Source organism: Micropterus dolomieu, linkage group LG23 (assembly GCF_021292245.1).
Source record: "Micropterus dolomieu isolate WLL.071019.BEF.003 ecotype Adirondacks linkage group LG23, ASM2129224v1, whole genome shotgun sequence".
Classification (NCBI taxonomy): domain Eukaryota; kingdom Metazoa; phylum Chordata; class Actinopteri; order Centrarchiformes; family Centrarchidae; genus Micropterus; species Micropterus dolomieu.
Genome location: NC_060172.1, coordinates 27,463,408 through 27,484,600, shown reverse-complemented (window position 1 = coordinate 27,484,600; position 21,193 = coordinate 27,463,408). Strand labels below are relative to the sequence as shown.

General features: G+C 38.4%; 2 protein-coding genes across 3 annotated transcripts; one reads left to right on the top strand and one right to left on the bottom strand.

Moving 5' to 3' along the window:
* The first annotated feature begins 2,989 nt into the window (after window positions 1-2,989).
* Window positions 2,990-7,399, top strand: cldn7b (claudin 7b). Of its 2 annotated transcripts, XM_046038764.1 has the most exons (4): window positions 3,006-3,495; window positions 5,619-5,783; window positions 5,862-5,946; window positions 6,303-7,399. In XM_046038764.1, exons 1-4 carry the CDS (start codon window positions 3,273-3,275, stop codon window positions 6,454-6,456), a joined length of 627 nt encoding a protein of 208 aa, XP_045894720.1. In that variant the 5' UTR covers window positions 3,006-3,272; the 3' UTR covers window positions 6,457-7,399. The 2 variants fall into 2 exon arrangements, with proteins under 2 accessions (XP_045894719.1, XP_045894720.1); XM_046038763.1 differs by having other exon boundaries at window positions 2,990-3,495; window positions 5,619-5,946.
* Window positions 7,400-11,298: 3,899 nt separating this feature from the next.
* On the bottom strand, window positions 11,299-20,217 carry npm1a (nucleophosmin 1a). Its single transcript, XM_046040936.1, has 12 exons — window positions 20,077-20,217; window positions 18,803-18,882; window positions 17,892-18,011; window positions 17,709-17,802; window positions 17,362-17,477; window positions 17,227-17,279; window positions 13,989-13,997; window positions 12,808-12,865; window positions 12,657-12,734; window positions 12,408-12,518; window positions 12,207-12,281; window positions 11,299-11,643 (listed from the first exon to the last, which is right to left on the bottom strand). The coding sequence occupies exons 1-12, from the start codon at window positions 20,123-20,125 to the stop codon at window positions 11,593-11,595; spliced, it is 894 nt and encodes a 297-aa protein (XP_045896892.1). The 5' UTR covers window positions 20,126-20,217; the 3' UTR covers window positions 11,299-11,592.
* Window positions 20,218-21,193: the final 976 nt, after the last annotated feature.

Genomic DNA, 21,193 nt, shown 5'->3' with positions numbered 1-21,193 from the left:
ACGCGATCCAACCTAAAAATAAATTTACTTTAATAGTAAAGGCTGTTACTGCTCCTCTGTTTTTGAAAGTTCGGGTAGCTCCAGAGCAAATAATACTGTACAAACTGTACAAATCAAATCAAACTTCAAATTATTTGTGTCACTGACTTGGGATTTACCTTCAAGAGTGTAGTGAATAAATTATTACAGAGGACTGAGACAGCTGACCCAGAGTGGACACACCCTGTGAAGCAGGATAAACACATAGGATTTGTTCCATTCAGTGTCATCTGTCTCTCTTCAGATGAGTCATTTGACAGGTCAAGAAACTTGTGACGAGTAAAAATGTACTACTTTATTTATTTACTTCTATTTTACCTACAGTATGTGATGACTCAGAGAGTGACTGTGGTATCAATGTGAGAAGTCTCACTGTTGCGCAAGTATCATAGTACTTTCGAAAACCTCACACTGACTGTGTATGTTTAGATCTCATCATGCACTCCAATACAAATGTGTGAGAAGTTCACATGCCTGTACTTGTTAGGCTTTTTTGTGCATGGGAATCGCTTTTTGGCGGCATATTGAAGTTTTCTAATAAACGCTTAGAGACCAGCAGCTGCTCATTAAAACCTGTTTGACCTGTGAGATAACAGAATCCACTCCAACTGTAAATTCAAGGCCACTGTTGCCGAAAGGGAATTAGTCAAAAGAGAAACTGAATCTTCCAGGCGCCGTTTTAACATGTAAAATGCATTTTCACCATTATACATATTTATGTGTGTAACAACCGTTAAATTTGAAAATCCAGTCCTCAAGAAAATACCACAGCAAACCTGACATGGTGTACAAGATATCCGGCTGAAAACTGACATTAAAGCTCTGGGATTTCCTCTCATGTTGTCATAGTGAACAGGTCAGAGCACTGTCATGTCAACTGTCATGTGAAAACAATTCTCCCTCAGGAGTGTGCGCAGTGCTCCTGAAAATGAAACTGCCAGCTGAGCTTCCTGGATTCATTCTTAGATAGCTATCTTTTGCTAGTGTGTCAGAAGAAAGTCGTTTACTTTAATGCAGGCCTCTAGGGAAATGACTTCTTGTTGTGGTTGTTGGTGGTGCCCACATATACAAAGTGCAAGGTACAAGGTCCAGGGTAGATTTATTTATCATTTTACAACGCATAACGAGAAGTTTTATTTCCCTTTATGTTACTCACAAAAGCAAATGTTATATATAAAGATCAGAAACAGTAATGTATTGTATGCTCACATAGTTACTAATACATAAAGACTAAAAAGAAGAAAAACAAATAGAAAAATATTACAAAACTGACAGTGAAACATACAAAAAATATACATATATTAGACACCAGCCCAGAAGCGTGTATGAAGTGAAAGTTAGGCTTACAGAGGATAAACACAGTCATAAGTGGGATATGACTGGAACAAACACATTCTTTTTTTCAGTGAGTAGATGTATTGGAAAGTGCCTTGATCTTAAGGACATTTACTTACTAGTCAGCTAACCCAGACCCTAGCAAACATCAGGAAACTCTGACTCATACTCATAACTGGTGATAGTTGCATTGAAAGTCTACATAATACATCTGATGTTCTCATTCTTGACTGGATGTAGTACTATATGGTGTCATAACAGCAGGAAAAATCAATACAAAGTACTCATACCTACAGCTGAACTGTGTCTCAGCTCTGTAAGCCTGTTTGTTGACCTCCTCCAGGGCAGAGCAGAGTTCAATTCATTTCAGCGGACCTATGGCAGATAAAACACCTACTTCTATCCGAGCAGTCTACACTTGTAACTCAAGCACATGACAGTCACACACACACGTGTTGAAAATAAAAGTTACAAAGCCAACAAAATTATATGTGTGAAAGAATGTGATATTTTTCTTTGTATGTGTTTCTAAATGTGATACCCCAGTTAATGGCCCTCAGCTGCCATTTTTAGATGTTGATTTGTTAATTTGCTATTCATATGGTCCTGAAAATAGATGTTGAAATGGCTTGTGATCACATTACACAATTTAATGTTTTATTTGACTCATCCCCTGACGATATTATATTGATTATATGGAACGTAATTATCCATTCAACTTCCACCCACATTAATGCAACTTCCTATTTTGGCACTCTTGTGGAGCTTAAACTGTAAAACAAACAGGGTGTTATGCTTTGTTTACTTCACCTAATGTATGTATTGACATCATGTCTTGGGTTTTATACACACACAGCAATATAATAGAATCATGACTCTCTCTTTGGTACTCTACAGAAAATATGTGATTATATGAAAATATATACTACTTCTTCAAAATATATGGGGCTGGAATTATAAGCCTGATCTAATACATTAGCCTACAATATACTGTTTTCACTGTGTTATTACACATCATAGCAATACATACAATTATTCTAATGTATTTTAAATGTAAAATAATATGATAATGTTGCAAAATGGTGGTTTTGAATGTTGTTTTTTTCCTGCTTACCAAGCATCTCTGGCTACAGACTTCCAGTGGCCTATGAACAATGCTTGCTCAAAAGTGTCAACTTTTATTGTTGTATATCAAATAATATGACATTTAAAAACATTGGGTTATTATAAACAGTTATAACATTAACTTTATTAGTAACATTATTATGCTTTGTGTTGCATAATAATTTATATTGAGACTATTAGAAATTATACAAACCAAATCATTATTAACCAAGCTTCACAAGGCCTATATATTTTTGTAATTGTTAAAATGGAATATTTGTAGGTTGTCAGTGTTTCAAGCCTGTTGAGGTGTTTCACCGGGCTAAACAGATAAACATCATCTATCTGTCTGTCTGTCTATCGATCCATCTATGGAGTCTGTCTCAGCGTAGGAAACACTGACATCATGAAACCTCAGCTGTTTGACGCTACGACAGATGAGTCGATACTGCGTGCGCGTCCCTCTCCCTCCACCTGTAACAGAAACCGCCTAGAAAAGCTCGCTCCCGCTCCTCCCCTCCCCATTCAAGGTGCGGCTGAGGAACAGGTGCGAGAGGAATCACTGAGAGACTTTATAAACTGAAACATCACCGTTGTCTACTGATTAGTTTTAAGAAAGCTAGGGAATACGCAAAGAGAAAATAAGAGACAGACACTTTCCTCAGCAACAAAGCAAACATTGCTAAAACCCGTCCGATTGTTAAGTTAGTGGGGGATTTGTACCTTCAGAGCAGGTGGACGTCGTCTTTGTTGATTCGCCGCGAAGTCGTTGAAGCAGAAGTAGCGTGGTGGAAATGGCCAACAAAGGTCTGCAGCTTTTGGGATTCGCCCTGGCCCTTTTGGGTGTAATTGGACTGATAATTGGCACAATTATGCCTCAGTGGAAGATGTCTGCTTATGTTGGAGACAACATCATCACAGCGGTGTCCATGTATGAAGGACTGTGGATGTCCTGTGCGTTCCAGAGCACAGGCCAAATGCAGTGCAAAGTCTACGACTCAATCCTGCAGCTCAACAGTAAGTAACACACTTACTGGATTCAAATGATGTGTCGTTGAAGGCTTGGAACAAAGTTTAAATTGTTTTATGTTTATACCCATACTACGGGCAGGCCTTTATAGCTGGGAAGCTGTTAAATGTTGCCATCAGTGTGTGTGTATATATTTTTTTTTCCTGTAGGCCTCATAGGCCTAATATCACTGAGCGCTTAGCTCGGCGATGAAACTGGCTTTAAAGTTAAGTCATTTTAGTGACTACAAAAACATGTAATTGCATAACAATAAATGCTGTAACACACTGGCATGCACCTGTTGGAATTTAAACCTAGCAACTTTTTTTGTTTAGGCCTTTTTTACAAGAAGTTCTGAGCTGTCTTCTATGACTCTTGGCTGTTAACATATTCCTGTGGCTTGGGCTGACCGTTTCTATCACTTATTAACCGTCTTTCTTTCACTCAGAAAGCCGTCATTTTGTTTAAACCGCACCAAGGCCTCACCTGTAGGCTACTTGTAGCTTGATGACTCGGTGCCGGAGATTTCTTTCGACTTGATAGGCGGGAATGTGTGCATCACCTTCACACTTCCTATAGTCATTGGCCAGTACAATTGCCCCTGCATTGTGGAAAACCCCGTAGTGTCGGGCTTGTATTACAGCGCAAAGGTAGTTACAGGTTAAACAACACCCAGGAGCCACTGTGTAGTCAACAGGTCTCAGTGCCAGCCCCACAATAGTTGTTTTGTCTTAGGCCTAAAGGGCATCAAATTACCACAAAACCCTTCTTTGCTATGTTTTTGTGTCCCAAAGGGTTGACTCTTATGTAATGTCTGGAAAAACTACTTAATTGACTAGATATACTAAAATGTTTTAGCACCACTCCTTTTAAGAACCAGGCTGAGCAATTACAAAAGGCCCTTCTTCCGGTGTATGGTATATGGCGGTATTGTTGTTTGAGATAAATGTTAGTGTTTTTCACTGGCAATCATACAGCCCATTTGGGGGGAAAAAAAGAACATGTTAGGTTAAATGGGACAGTTGTCACATTTCCTTTTTAATTTTTTTTTTTTTTTTCTGAAAGTCAAATCACATGTGCGGTTACTATCTATCTTTTATGACACATCTTATCTTTAAGAGCACTGGCAAAATGGGTCAACAGCAGTTGGATTTTCTATATACAGGTTTTGATCAGTTCAGTAACTGATCTCCTCAGGCATAAACTGCCTGAGGAAAACCTTCTGTACACTTGGGTGTATTGGTCCCTCCCTGTGTTTAATCTTTACTTATATTCACTACAAAGCACTTAAAGCTTCAAGTTACTTATTGACTTGAGTTAGAAGTTCACAAAACCGTCTATTTTCTCCATATAGCTTAAGTGTCTTTTCTTATTTCTTTATTTTCTATCTCACTTATCAAAACAGCTGATTAAAATATCTGTAGCACAATGAGTCTTATCGCCTTTTCAAACACGAACACAACAATTTTTGATAAACATTGTGTGATTAAAGCTGTGGTTAGATATGGAGCAAGTGTACAAATAATGCCTCATTATTCAGAAGTACCTGCTCAAGATCTAGTGACTCTTTGTTTGAAACCACACGAGGCATTCTTCATTTTTTTTTTTTTTTTTTTTTTTTTTTTTAAAAGAGGGCCAGTGTCTTGGTAGTTTGGAGCAAAAAGCCACAAAATGTCCACCTGCTGAAAAGCGGGCTGCAAGTACCTGAAATTGGGAGTGTCTTCCTTATAATGAAACCTGAAACCTGGTTAGACCTGTTTTCTAACACGCATACAAAGCTGCCCCCCCCCCCCCCCCCCCCCCCACAGAGTTCTCACTTCCGGTTAGAGCCGGTTTCTGCTTTTCTTTTTTTTTTTTTTTTTTTTTTTTCTTCTCACTGGGAGCGGCAATGACATGCTGTTATATGAACAATGCTTGTTTGCACTGCTTCCCCCCCACCCCAATGTTGGAAGCGAAAGCATAAGTAGAGGCTTTTAATAGAATCACTGTAGAAATTAATTTCAAATGCTACGTTATTTCACTCTTGTTAAAGCCTGTTAAGTCTTGCCGCACCCTCGACCCTATGTACCGACTATTAAGTGTTAAATATTTGCTATTAAATGATGGATTAACCCTATCCTGTCCTTATCAGGTGCCCTCCAGGCAACCCGCGCCCTGATGATTGTGAGCATTATTGTAACAGTGGCCGGCTTGGGCGTAGCTTGCATGGGAATGAAGTGCACCAACTGTGGAGGAGATGACAAAACCAAAAAGGCCAACATTTCAATTACTGGTGGTGTTATCATCCTGGTCGGAGGTAAGAAGCCATTTAATGTTTTTTTTTTGTTTTCTTCTCTTTGGACGGTTTCAGTGATTTATCTTTACTTTCCCACAGCTTTGTGTTCTGTTGTTGCCTGCTCCTGGTATGCTAATGACATCATCAAAGCCTTCTACAACCCTTTCACCCCTGTCAATACAAAGTAAGTATTTTGAGAATTTAAGATGGAAACTACACCTTTTATTCACACCTTTTGCATCTTGTGCTGTTATTTAATTTTTTATTAAATAGGCTAAGTTTTGCAGTGCCACCCAACAATAGGCTAAACATTTCCTTTAGCTCAGTACAATATCTCCGAACATGTTGGATGTGCTGGTTTGTTTAAGATACCAGCTTGAAGCTCTTCCTCCTCCCCCTTGTGTAGCTAGACATTTGCATGTGTCCAGCCACTCTTGCAGTGCTGATGAATGCATTGTGTATGTTTGTTTTTTATATTAGCTGGGAGCTCAGCTGGAATCTGTTAACCCTGTTGACTTACTGTAACGTCTCTCTCTGAAGGTATGAGTTTGGTTCTGCCATCTTCATTGCCTGGGCTGGCGCAGCCCTGGCTGTAATAGGAGGTGGCATGATGTCCGCATCGTGCCGCAGACAAAAATCTACACCGAAGTATCCCATCTCCAGACCTCCCAGCAGCGGCAAGGAATACGTTTGAACAGGCAGGACTCGGTGTTAGAGGCTGAAGGAACACTTTGACATTCACCCTAGTCCAACTCAGAGATTGAAAGGTTGAAAAGATATATCCCAGGAAGTGATCAGTACCAGTTTTATTTTATTTTTTTAATTTGTCTCTTAGTTTCTTCAGGGAGAACCTGTGATGTTACTGTAATATTTTAACAAATACATTAAAGTTTTAAATAACTGCTGTTTACTACTTAAAGAGCTTATTTGCTTTGCCCTGTCTACAACTTACTTACTATGGTGTATACTGTCCACTTTGTTGACGTCAGTAAAGCACTAAGTTCAAATTAAGGAAGGGAAACGCCAATATTACACAACTTGGTAGTAGAAAATATCTTTCACCTGCTGCATGCCACAGTGTACAGAGTGTTTGTGAATGCACTGAATAGAAATCAGATATGGCAGTGGACACCATTTTGTTACTGTGTATGCTGAATCTATGTAGGTTAATATCTGGCACTTGAGAAACAATTTCCATGTATTTGTGCCTTATTTTGTTTTTTTATTTATATGAAAATGACAAATCATTCAGTACCACTATACACTGTTTTAATCAAGTGCCGCAGTGAAATTGTAACTATATAAAACGCAATAAATTCCTTTAACTCGGATTGATGACCTTTTTGCTGAAATACATACAGCGTGATGATGTGATGTATTTGGTGACTTGTTCTGTAATTGCTGTTGGTGTGTAAGCGCTTGCTTATTGCTTTTGTTTTTTTTAGTCAATAGTTTCACTCATCTTTTCATTTTTTTTTTTTTTTTTTTAACATTTTCTAAAATTGTGATTTTGTGAAGTTTGTACATAAAATAAAAGTGGAAAATGTACCCTTTCTGGAAATGCTGTTTATGCATAATGGAACTTTCATCAAAGGAAATGTAGCTCCGAGTGCTTTAAATAAAACGGATTTAAACCATTTAAATTTGAAATATTTTTTTAAAAGAAGTAAAATGTACACACAAGCTTTGTCCTTGAAATAGTGTTGAAGAATACAAAACAGGCATGCCCTGAACCATACAGCTGCCATGAGCAGATGTTATTCAATTATGAACACACTTTATTGGCATTGTAGGTGAGCAAACCTGCCAGACTCAGGTTGTGGATGATTTTCTTACTGATAGGAATCTGAAATTGTAAGGGCCGCACTTTACTCTTGCTGGAAGCCATCTTCCTTTGGGTTGAGGGGTGCACAGCATCATAATGGCTAACGAAGTAAAAGGTGCTTTGGTTTTACTGCTACCTTTGTGGTGTGTGTATATAGGTAACTGCATTTAATTGGCTCAGATGTTACTGTATGGGTGGATGGATGTACTGTACATTATACGTAGTGTTATATTTTCAAGTGTCAGTAAAACTTATTGTGTGTGCTGGCTCAGGACTGCATTTTTAGAGCCATTTTTAGAGCCATTTTAAGTTGCGGGAATTAATATTTCACTGCAGTGGGGCATTTTCACTTGAATTCACCTCATTCCTCTTATCTTTTTACATTGTCTCCTCTACATCTCCCCTCACTTTGTCAGTATATGTCTCCGATTAATGATTCTCCAGCAGTGTCTTCCGCAGTTCTCGTTCTGCCTGCCATTCTCTAATCATTCTTTCCTCTCTTTGGGCCAGATCAGAAAAGTAATAATGATTTTACTCCTAAGTGGTCAAACATTTTCCTCCCTGCACAAATACATCACAAATACATCTGTAGGCTCCTCTAATCGAATAAGGAAGGTAGGGCCATTTATCAGAGTACATGCAGGCCATCACAGCACATGCTTCTGTGCCACTCAATCACTGAATGCTGCTGATGAATTACTACTGGTTATCACCCTGACAGTAGAACTGCTCTATTTAAATGGTCATTTATTGGACCATTACAGGTAATAGTAAGCAGGAAGGTCGAATGACCTTATTATCATGACCGTGAACCCACTACCCAAACTGTCAACACATAAACAAACGTGCACACGCTAGTTCTTGAATGACTCAAGACCTATGCAAGAGACTTGTGTTTTCTTGTGGTAGAGCTGGGGTAAGCAACTTTGGAGAAACTAGCAAGACACAGCTAGATTTTTTAAGTATCAAACCTAAAATCTCACCCCCTCCCCCTCAAAAGCCACTCTCCCAAAATCCATTTTCATGTGCAGTGAGTGCACGGGGACAGTATCTAGGCAGGCTGACAGGCAGGTAGGCCAGCTGATCATTTCATTGCTTATTACAGACCTGCGATGGTCGCAGATAGCTACTGAATTCCGTTTTTTTTTTTTATTTTGATTTATTGAATAAATATATTGCATACCCAACAGCTTTAAAGCTGCATAGGACAAGACAATATTTGTTTTTTAATGTGAAATAAATCCAGCCTAAATCACAAAGCATAACTGGCTCGTGTCCCCAAAACTTTAATTGAATCGAGTTGATATTAGATATGATTCTCCAACTACGCATAATAAATAAACTCAGTTCAGCTTTAATTTTGAGGTCTGCATTCCCTGGAATTTTTAAGTAACTTCGTCTTAACTGACAAATTACCTGTACGTCTGCACACGTCAGATGATTAGTTCAATAAAGAGCTTATAAATGAAAATGTAGTGGGATGGTGAGCAATTTTCAGTGGATTCTGAATACAGATATTTTGCTCAATATTCTAATCTGTCAACCTACAGTAATGTACTTTTTCGATATTTGTAAACATCTGCTCTCACCATTGGCAGCAGTGTTAAAAACACAACTTTCTGTCACTTTAATTTTTCTGTAACGTCACAGTCCTCAGTACAGGGCGACTCTGCTGTCAAGACGACTGCATGACCATAAAAAAATGAAGGGTCACAAAATACAAACAGCGCCAGTGTAACGCTCTCTGTTGGCCAGTGTGCAATAAGTGACCCTAAATATAATCACAGCAGTGCTGCAGTTTGTACAACAGAAACAGAACATTACAGTTATAGCAGTCTCAACATTGTGTTATATTCTGAAAGACAAAAGAAAACATCAGAGACACACAAATCACAGTACTTCAGAGATTTGGAGGCAAAAGAAATTAAGCCTCCCCTATACTTTTCCTCACTAAAATCTTATGCAATCTTAAGGAAATCTTATATATATATATATATATATATATATATAATGTGTTTTGTTTATTAACAAAACACATTTTGGCTTCAGAATCTGATGAGTGCTATATTAACTATATTTACAGAAACATAACATGACATGAGTAATACATTATATTATATATGGAAGAGCCCTCATGCCAGCTTTTGAATTTCATAATTGTCTTATTGAAGTACAGAAAATAAGAAACCAGTTTGCTACTTTCATTTTCTGTTCTCATTTTTTCTAAAGTGGTAGGATGTTGTTTGTGACATCACTTTCAGGTTTGACACAGCTCCCCCTGGAGCCACAAAATGCTTCATTTAACAGTTTTCAGTAGTACTGCTCAAGACCTGCGAACAGACCTTTAAAACAATCTCTAAAACAGACCAGAGGTCCCAAACTGGGTTCCAATTACCGCAAGATTAAAAAAAGAATTCATGAGTAAAGCACTCTGTAGCTTATGGAATCTCAGGATGTAATGTGCATCTTCACCTCTTTAGTTTAAGATACCAGCTTGCGCCTCCTCCCCCTTTTGTAGCCAGATATTTGCATGTGTCCAGCCACTCTTGCAGAATGAATGCATTGTGCATGTTTGTTTTATATTAGCTGGGAGCCCAGCTGGCATCTTAAACACCGCACATTCTGCAGTGCAAATATAGAAAGAAGATGACTTACACCTTTGATTCTACACCGGATGTAGAAAGAAACACAAGACATCTTTGTGTGCTTGAAATTTTAATAGATTGTTGCACGTAAAACAAATTAAGAAGAAAAAAAAAAAAAAGGGTCATAACTGAATTTATCTTCTATTTGGGTAAAATGATCAACCCAAACCCACAGCACATTCAAAGTCATCCAACCTTACACTTGTTTCTTGAGAACAATGGAATGATCTTCAGCTATAAGGAGGCCTCGTGCATCAACATTTAATTTGACTTAAACTGGTCAAACAAGAAGAGAACGTGTGGCTTAATTAAACTTTTGTACAGGTGTGAATTTCTTAGAACATTTTAACATCTGTAAATCCTGGTTTGGAAAATTATGAGCAACTCACACTGGAAAAAAAAAAATGACGACATAATTTGCAGATTCCTTCTCTTCATGCACTTGCAGAGTAACTACTTAACCCGTGGCCTATTGGCTATGAGTAGTCATAGCAAAATTAAGTCAGAGACCCAATCTCCACGTAGGCCAGCGTCAGTGCTAAAATGTGAAGGCAGCTTCATTTATGAAACAGTACCCCACAAAAGGTTAACGCAGCTTGTTGCTTAACAGCAAATGGTCGATTATCTCCGGACGGTAGTATAAATGAAAAGTGACAATTCTGACAACGTTTGAAACTGAAACTAAAAGGACACTTCCTGTCACGGGAGATTTTCCTTTGGAACCTCACAATAGCACAAACATTCAAAACATTTTAAATAGTGCAGCATTTTAACCTTTACCACTGTACTTGACAAATCAATATTGCTCATCAATATCATATAATCACTGACGTCAGCCAAAAAAAATTTGCTTTCCCAAAACGGAAAAAGGATGTGACCACGGCAGACATTAGCCATTTTGACTGCTTAAAATGGATTAGAAGTTTCTTTAGCTGCTTTTGTTGCTGGTTTTCTGTGCTTTGAAGTGAGTGATAATCTGATTTTTATTATTCTGCATGAGGCCAAATTAACCTGTTTATATAAAACAACAACAACAAAAAAAAAAAACACATGAAGATGTCCTCCATACTGGGGTGCCAACAATCCAGCCGGAGTTTTATTTATACAGTTACAAAAGATGCAAATTTGTAAGTTGGTTCTCCCAGAGTTAATTCAACAAATCATTTATCTGCCCTAATAAGAGGGTGGTGGAGGAGGGAGCTACAACCATCCCTCTCATCTCTTCATACAGGACGGGCGGTGGTGATGGACTGGGCTTAGAATTAATGACGTGTGAGGCACAGAGTTTGGCTTCAGAGGGGTTTGAGGTGCGCTATGGGTATAAACAAGTCATAAAAAGGAGATAAAACTACTGAGACTGTTATTTTGCATCCTTCACCGTCTGTCTCCACTTCCACAGCTCCGCAATAACCTAAGAGAGAATCAAAATTGTTAAAATGGTGGCCCAATACATGTGGCAGGGACATTTAGACATTTTAAATGTCTAATTACAAACGGAGGGAGAATCAAAGCCAAATCAGTACTGTTCAAAGTATTTTCTATGTAGCTCCTGTAGAATAAAATCATTCAGTGTATTTACTTTAAAAAGAAACACAAAGTGTAATGTTTAACATTTTAGCCTTTGGTGCTCCCTAGTGGTAGGATAACAAAATATCAAATTTTATTTGAAACATGCCAATTTCCTTTCATTATTACTTTGAACTAATATTACAAAATATAAATTCACAGAACATGTAAACATTTTAAATATCAATACTATGATTCATTATTTATATAATACAATTTAGGACACACAAAAGTTAACCATGACTTGGATCAAATAAACTGTTTGAGTAGGTTGAAAATGTCAAATTTTATTCTGACAGATGTTATGGGAAGCATCAGCAGTATCAAATTTGTCTGTCCAAATCTCAAAATAATATAATTTATAGTTTCCTGATTTTCAGAAAAGCGTCTGGTAAACTTGTACGCTACCTTGGCATCTGTGACTTTATGACCATGCTTCAAGAAGTTCTCAAACCTGGGCTGGACCTTAGGTAATGCTATTCCCTGTTAAATGGAAAGAACAACAATGAATGAGCATTTTGTCATTAGTCATGCCATATTACATTATTAGTGAAAATAAAATAAATAGATTTACAAATACAAACAAAACAAACAAACAGGGACACCAACCTTCTTCACTGCCTCCATCAGCTTGGCTTTAATCTCTGGAAGTGTCACATTTGCTTTGGGAGTTGGTGGGGTTTTAGGTGACTTGTCACCCTTACCTTTAGGGGTCTTTTCCTATAAAGAACATTGAGTTTAGATTTTGTCTTATCAACTGGGGGAAGTAAACTGGATAAGAGAAAGCTTTACAGGCATTTATCATGTTTGATAAAATATGAATTTACTGAACAACAGTGGTTAAGCAGTCCGGTTTACCTGCTTTGCGGCGGGGGCACTGGGTTTAGGACTCTTGCCATTCTGAGCAGGGCCTTGTTTGGATGGTGTTGGCTTGGCCTGTAACAAATAAACAGCTGTTAGATGGGAAAGGAAGTTCATTTATGCTAGAACTGCCAAAACTGGTGCTTGCCTTAACAGGTGACTCCTCTTCTTCGCTCTCTTCGTCCTCATCATCCTCATCATCATCACTAAAAAAACCAAAACACACATTTAGAAGTTATTTAGAACTGATGCAAAACTTTATAGGTCTGGGAGAAAGGCTTGTAAGGAAGCAGCAGCATTTCCACTGTTGTTCAATTAAATCTGTTAAAATCCTCTTTCAGAAAAGTGAACTGTTTTGGTCTTTTAGAAAAAAGGAAGTAAGCAAATACCAACTTAATATGGCCTTCTGGGTATTTTCACCATTAGTAGTGCTTCAACTTTGATAAAAAGCTGTTGTCTGTAATGATGTCAAATAAGTTTTAATAAAGGCAGCTTGAGGTCTAATTTGTTGTTCTGAGTGCTGAAACACTATCCCGGTGCTATAAAATATAGCATATATATATATATATATATATATATATATCTCTATTTTCTCAGGTAGCAGTACAACTCAGAGTTATACACATGCCTAATGTCAGTCTAAGGCACACCTGCAAATCAGGCTAACCTAAAATGGCATTTCCATCACAAAAAGCAAAGCCAAGTGAACAATAAGCACCCACCCCTTCCAGTCAGAATCGCACCCGTTTTCAAACAACTTGAAGGGCATAGCAAATGTTTAACGTGGATCAAATCACATCAGCATTTCACTGGCAAAGAATAAACATCAAGCTGACGAAAGGGAAAACCGTTTTTGCAATACAGATGCTTGCCATGCCTGCTGGCATCATGATGAGCTGAAGCACGTTCATAACCAGCAGGATGGTGACCCACAACTTCCAGTATTACCCTTTACAGTTACTGACTCAAATTATTGGAAACATCTGAGAGAAGGGCAAGCCAAAAATGTGGAACCATAATGTTGGAAGACATAATGTTGATCAGGGGTCTCGGGGGGTCTCTCTCTCTCATCCAGAAGTGAAATTCAATACCTTTTAAGACCTTTTCAACGTAATTTAAGACTGCCGCGCCACTTTGAGCTGTAACCGGTTAAGTCAGACTCACACCTTTAAAAGGGGAATTGTGGAGTTTTTAAAATGAATTTAAACATAACATTTTATTACCTATATGTGACCAGGTTGTAACCTCACCTAAAAACTGAGGCATTCACCAACTTTCTCAGTTGCCTATAACAGCCTGTTTAGGCCTACTGTTTTCTATGTGAAGGACTCAGATTTCCTGCGAAAATCCATCGTCTTACACAGCCTGTGATGTTTGTGCGCAACATTACTGCAAAACATGTGAAACAGTGTTATTTTGTGTTTTAGTTGGTTCAAACTAGATAATGTTAACTTGCCTGCAAACGCCGACCAGTTGATAACTACCTGATAGTTGTAACTTTTTTTCAGTCACAAATATGTAAAAGCGTATGCTGTTGGTTGCAATCTGAAACCTTACTGCTAGAAGCCACTAAAAACCCACCTTTAACTTACATTTACTATAAATAGATGTAGACTGTAAAACTAAACACTCTTTTTGTGATAACTTTCATCGACCATTGTATCAAACATAATTCAGAATAATAATCCAGAAGGGAACAAAGGTGAAGAGAATAAACTGAGTGATGGATAACGTTGGTAGTGTAGGCAGTGTAGCACAGACATTTGCGATCAACAGCTGCTGTCTGCATCCTAAAGCTGATTTGTGTAAACTTTAGTAAAACAGATGTAAAATAGAACAAGGGGAACGTGTTGCTCTCAGGAGGAGGCTAGAAGCAGCACATATTGGCACAATGGCATCCTGGCTTTTATATTAATGTTAATTATATGTTGTTGCTATATTCATTATAATCTATATTCTATAATAGTTTAGTATATAGCTTATCACTATTATGATATTAATTCCAGTTACAGCTGTTTCATTTTGGGGTTGTTTTTTTATTCATTAACTTTGTGAAAGAAAAATATTCTACAGTTAGTCTAATTTTAAGTAGGCTACTAACTCGTCAATGATCATAACTATTTAGGCAGAAGGATTAGTTCAACATTTGGAACGTTTGCTGTAGCACATCAAACTTAACAAAAAAAAAAAAAATAAATTCCCGCTCCGTCCAGGCTGTGATTAATCTGTTCACGAAAAGTGACGACGAGCGCATCGGCTTTATGAAAAGTTGAACGTGTTTCAATAAAAAGGCACAGATGTAGCTAAATTGCCAGCTAATGTTAGCCAACCCAATATGCTGCTTATATTTTCCCTGTTGTCTCCTTTCTTACCGCTTCACCTGCTGACAGCGCATCTTGCTCTTGTTTTTGAGTAACGTGGCTGTTCAAGCGGCCACAGCGCTCAGTCCGACCATGTTTTGAACAATTAGCATTGGGGATCCGGCGTGGTGGAAGGTTACGGTCGGCTGTGCTCGTAAATCAGTTTTCTGGTTTGCACGGACCTATTTTTAGGGGCGTATGAGAGTGAAAGGCTCGCACGGTAGATCCTAGATCCCTGCACCTAACATTACACAGAATAATAATTCGCTACGTTCTGCCTGTCTAGTAATTTTGGCTATGCAATATAAATAAATACATTCACCCACACTTACCATACAAACTCTTTGGACAAAAATATCTACAAAATTTAATACCCTGTTAAATGGCAATCAAGACTAATAGTTTTTAATGGCCTTAATTTTCGCAAAATTGATTTATTACCTTTTAAGACCCCGCAGACACCTTGGTTGATCTTTTAAAAGGTGGGGAAAAAAATCTCAATTCTCAAGTGTGGCAGGAAGTTTTAAACTTAGATCCCACTGTGCTCAAGTGCACGTCATCTGAAAACAGGGTAAACCAGGATTCTCAAAGTTAAATGTAAGACTTTAAAGACCTTTTTAATACCACCTAGGATGAAATTTGAAATGAATTTTATGCCAACGTCACTTCCGTATAATGGAAAAACCGTATGAATTTTAAGCCCGAGAAAATTTATAATTTATGATTTATGATTTTAATAACATTATTATAATACTCACATTTATATTTAATACACTTTAGCTTTCTGGTGTGTGTTTGTGCTCTGATAACAAAGCGAATCAAGGACGTTGTGTTGAAAAGTGGTGGGTACAAAGGGGTTCAGATTAGGGGTGTGACGATAAACTTGGTTCACATGCATGATTTACAATATTGGGTTCACAAGAATATGACAAGACTATTTTCATATAAATGGGGGGTCTGGGGTGTCCTAGGAAATTTGAGCATTAAACACTTAATTACCTGCATTCTGGAGACATTTTCAGAAAATTCAAGTGACAATTCAAACAGTATAATGCAGTAATCAGCAGCTTGCTTTTTAGCTTAAGTTAACTTAGTTAAGTTGTTTTCTTATTGTGCAAATAAACCTTTCTTAAAGCATTTATATTTGTTTTTAAACATTTTTTGTTGCAAGCCATTTTTCAGAACATGTTAAACAAATGTTTTTTTAAAAAGTGATTTGAGACATGTCCCCAGCCTCCTCAGTGTAAATGACACCTATGAAATAAATACAATATTTGTCGCACTAAGAATTCTAACGGTGTGATACCAAAGATACAAAATAAATTGTGCAGTATGAGTTGTTACAATTAGTTACACCTTGGCTATATATACACACGGTAATGTAACGTGACAATTGCTTCAGTGATTATTCATCCTTTTCGGTTTTTACATCTAAATGCTGCTTGAAATATAGTATTGGCTTGGAAGCAGCAGGGATAAGGAGTTGGGCTCCAGTTTGTTTTTTCCTTGTCCCGTTGAAGTTTAATGTGCGTTAGCATGTTGGACGTTTCCATTCACATAGTGTTACCCTACAATGGTGGCGCAACACCGATACACAGACATGGTCCTCGTCTCTCCGTTGCCCTTTTAACCAGTAACCTGCAGAGGGTCTTCCAGCTCTGCTGTTTCATTACCGCTTGCCACAGTGTGACTGAATCGCACACCAAGCCGCTTGTTATGCTAACCTCAGCACCACTGCCCTCAGCATCGTCTGCCAGCTTGTCCATGTCACTGGCCTTCTGAACTTCAGACACTTGCCCATTCTGAGTCAATGAGCTAACTTTAGCTCGTTAGTAGCACTTAAGAAATGTTTTGTTTTCTTTCCTAACAACAACTGGCTGATTCACACCAGAGCTTGTGCACCGCAAACAGCAGTCCACAGCGTAAAGCTAAACACTGACGTAAACAGTAACGCTACCTGTACTGCTGTTTAACATCCAAGTCACACCAAACGGAGGAAATTGTAAAGTCACACGCACAAAAATTATTTATTGATGACGTTACGGCATTTATTTAATCCTACGAAAAGACAAGAAAAAATTTAAGACCTTTGTATATGAAATTTAATACTTTTAATGCCTTATTTTTAGAACATAAAATTTAAGACTTGATACTTTTAAGACCCTGTGGGTACCCTGGAAAAAAGCTTAGTGTTGTGTGACACTTACTCATCATCTTCATCCTCATCATCCTCCTCCTCCTCCTCCATTTTCATTTTTTTCTGTAAGGGGGCAGAAGGTGGATCGTCGTCATTTGATTTTTGACACTTTTGAAACTGAAATAGCACATGATGTAAAACAAACCTGAGACTTGGGGGCGGGGGAGGAAGCAGGTCGTTTCTTTGATGTGCTGACATCTTCTTCCTCCTCCTCTTCTTCATCATCATCATCTTCATCAAAAGACTGATCAGCCTCCATCACTTCACAGTCGATCGAGAGAGATGTTAGACGAGTTTTAAACACCAACAAAACCAAATCAATATTGCTGTGCTATAAAAATCCTACTTATTCAAACTTCTGATTAAAACTGGTTAGTAAAGCATAAACCCTGGCAATCCCCACAGTGACCAGACACTGAAAATACACACACACATTCAGTTTGTCCCCCTGATCAGTTAACACATGAGTGTACTCTTGCAACAAATACTCACTGACAAGGTGCTGTCCACTGATATGGATTGGACCAGAACCTGCCTTCAGACGGAAAATTGCTGGGGGTGTGATTGTGAAACCACCGAGACACACCTGCAATAAACACGCACATGAGCATCCACTTGTACAGTGATGATAAATGTGCTCTGTACCCAAGCAAAGACAACAATACGTATACTCACACTTGGCAGGGTAGAGGGCTTAAGTGAAACCAGTGCTGCTTTGATTTTCTGACCCTCCGTGTCTTGTCCTTCCACCTCCACCATGTGAAGTTCATCTTTCGTAGCGGGGTCCACACAGGCCTGAAGAGAATAAGGCAATAGTTGATTGTAAATCTGTGTCAGCCTTTTAGGGTGTTCTTCACACCTGACCTGTTTGACTACTCATGTGACATAATTTATGGCATACGAGGTCCAGTTAAAGTCTATACTACGAATGCTGATCATTTCTTTTTGACACCCGGACAGATAAAACAAAACAAAAAAAAGGTTCAGTCAAGTGCAACGTGACTTGCTGCCAGTGACTGGATTTTGCTTTGAGGAAAATTTGGGAGAACAAAAAGACCGGCAGGAATGATGTTTGCATGTCTGTACCTTAAAATTAAGATGGGGGAAAAGGTTATACGTTGCTCTTGTTAGAAGGGAGTTTAGTTAAGACTCAAATCGTGTTTCGAGCTCAGGCATGTCATATTCTGCTGCCTGTGCCACATCAGGGCACAACGGACCTTATTCTCCAAATGTTGGGTGGAGGATCGTTTCTCAGAGGCTGCTAAGATAATACTATTCACTTAGCCAGCCTCGAGCCACTTGACACTATGCTTAAAAAAAAAAAAATTTAAAGCAAGTAGTTAGGTTTATTCAATCAACTGTCAATCTGTGTGCATAGTGGGAATTGCCATGCAATGTGAGGCATTTCTTTAACGCTCGGTCGCACATATGGTACCCTTTGTTTCACCAATGTTCAAAGCTGCTATAATCCATACACAGTGGTGAACAAATTTAAAAGACGTGGTTTCACAAAGCGCAAAATCTGGTCAGCAGAGAAATATACAACATCAGAAAACCTTAAACAGCTTAAGTGTCAGGGTACTTACCATCCTTAGATCTAGCTGATGCTCAAAGTCGTCATCCTCAGGATTGAACACCACCTCTTTACCAGCTTCCAGCACGCACCCTGATAAAAGATTTCAAATAAGACAACTTTCGCAAGTGTTCCAACAGTGGCAATTTGAGGTTTGAAGCATATAAATACTGAGACTTTAATCTGTGATGGATTAGTCATTTTCTTTATTTTATATTTTAAAAATGTGGCAAAGTGTCACTTATTCGGGGGTAAAGTGCTATGTTTCAAATGCACACAAGAGGGAGCCACACTGACTACCGATTTGAAGATTCCCACATGGCCACAGCACAGGGAATCCCCTCAATTGGGTGAACTAACTAAAATAATTTCCTTGAATGGTGCAAATTTAAAACCCCACCTATTGGGTGAACGTGATGCTTCATAACAAACAGGTGATAGTGGGGGGAAAATGGCAGATAAATACAATTTACATGTACTTCTTAATTAGTGAATATAGCTTTTTCAATAAATAGCTTTTTTTGGTAAAAAGTACTTTGCTGTGCACAGTGGCCTCACAACACCCAAAAACAGAGCGGCACATTTACCAAAAATCTGCGTCTAAAAAAAGAGAAAATAATTTTCACATATCGCATGTGTGAAAAATATGAGTAATTTCAGCATCACGAGAGTGTATTATCCTAAGCTCCTGTGTGCGTTATAAATTAAATCATATCATGGGTAAAAACCTAAATGACGTGTTTGCTGGGAACGGGTCAGATAAGGTAAGGAGGTCTACATTTTTATCCCAGAGGAGGAAGTCAGCAGGGTCCGCATGTGTTGAACCCACGTTGAGACGGCTTTTCCAGACGAGCTAAAAATACTGCCACGTCTAACTTTAGCCTACAGTGTCCAGTTAATCAAAAGGCGATGTAAATTCAACTCTAAAACATTGGCTGCGTCTGGTGTGAGGAACATGCTTAAATACCAACTTTGTGCACAACACATGGGCGCCGCCATGTTGGTAGTCAAACACGTGTAAGTTCTAGCTAATTCAGACTTGTCTAAAGCCTCGTTCAACCTCCTGCTACAACATTAGAATGAGGAATAACGCGCGCAGGATATTTATTCCACTTTACATGATTTAATAGGACAATAGGAACATTAATGTTCATTACGTTCAAGTACAAAGCTGAACCGTTACATTTAATCGTGCTCTTGTCCCGAGCTCAGCACTCTCACACGAGGACACGTAACGTTACTGCTAAACACCTTGAAGTCACATGCGACATGCACAAGTTATTTTACCGTAAAGAAAGGTCTGTGGTGCCATTGGTTCTTCGTCCATTCCGTTCATTTCTGCGATTAAAACGCTGACAACCTGCTGCTTGTCTGCGAAGGAAGAAAAACCAACTACTACTAGTTACGACTTACTAACGTGGGACTCCGCCTCCGATCTTCTTCTCTGTTTCATGCTGAGGAGAAAGCCAACGAGAGTTACAGCGACACCCACTGTGGCACAAAGTGTGGAGTCCGACTCAACAAACAGCACAGCACCTTGGTCATTAGCCTATATGTATAGATAAATAAAAATTAAGGACATACATGTATTTTTGTGGAAGCCAAACAGCTATAGTTGAACCGCTGAGAACTGGCATTCTTCTTCTGGCCATTGAAGTAGGCAAACAGATAAAAAGACTGTGTGCACTCTGAGATTTTGGGGAAGTGGAAAGTGTAGTGATGATTTATGAATGTCAGTTTTCCATGAGATGGTTCGACAAAATCCTGAAATATCCTGGTGTGCAGATGATCAAAAATAGAAATGGTTGTTTAATTCTGATGTTTCTGTGTTTGCTAACTCTGTCTCAAAAGCCTGGAAAAGAAGGAGAGATGGACTATTTCTTCAGCATTTACTCGGATTTCTCCTGTATTAGTTTCGTAAATATTTGTGGTAAATGTTGTTGTGCACAATGAAGGTCTAAAATTTGGATTGGGGCTTATGTGAATGTGTTGTGCTCTGTAAGCCCATGTGGGCTGGGAATAGTCATGTGCATGACACTATAATACAAATGTCAGTCACCCATTCATTAATCCAGTGTGGAGGTTGTAGAAAAGGCTATATAACTTAGCAAACATTCTGCACAACTATGTGCATGCCTGTAGCTTTTCAGAACAATTAAGAAACCACAATATAGAGCAATAACTACCAGTTACACTGCTTTTTTTATGTATGCAAATGTATATTTTGTTAGTGGGATCAACATACCAGAAAATTACCAGAAGTTGAATTGTATAAGACAACAAAATAAAACCAAATGGGTTGGAATTTGGGGATTGTGAAGGCCATGCCATATGACTCATGTAATGTTCACACACATCAAACCATTCACACATGCCTTATGCTTATGGAAGCACCTGCATTTGT

Coding starts and splice junctions, on each gene's coding strand:
- cldn7b (XM_046038763.1), top strand. CDS start 3,273: ATGGCCAACAAAGGTCTGCAGCTTTTGGGATTCGCCCTGGCCCTTTTG. Junction 3,496..5,618: donor CTCAATCCTGCAGCTCAACA/GTAAGTAACACA, acceptor TGTCCTTATCAG/GTGCCCTCCAGGCAACCCGC. Junction 5,947..6,302: donor TTCACCCCTGTCAATACAAA/GTAAGTATTTTG, acceptor CTCTCTCTGAAG/GTATGAGTTTGGTTCTGCCA.
- npm1a (XM_046040936.1), bottom strand. CDS start 20,125: ATGAACGGAATGGACGAAGAACCAATGGCACCACAGACCTTTCTTTAC. Junction 12,519..12,656: donor GTGCCCCCGCCGCAAAGCAG/GTAAACCGGACT, acceptor TGTTCTTTATAG/GAAAAGACCCCTAAAGGTAA. Junction 11,644..12,206: donor ATAAAGTCACAGATGCCAAG/GTAGCGTACAAG, acceptor ATTCTCTCTTAG/GTTATTGCGGAGCTGTGGAA.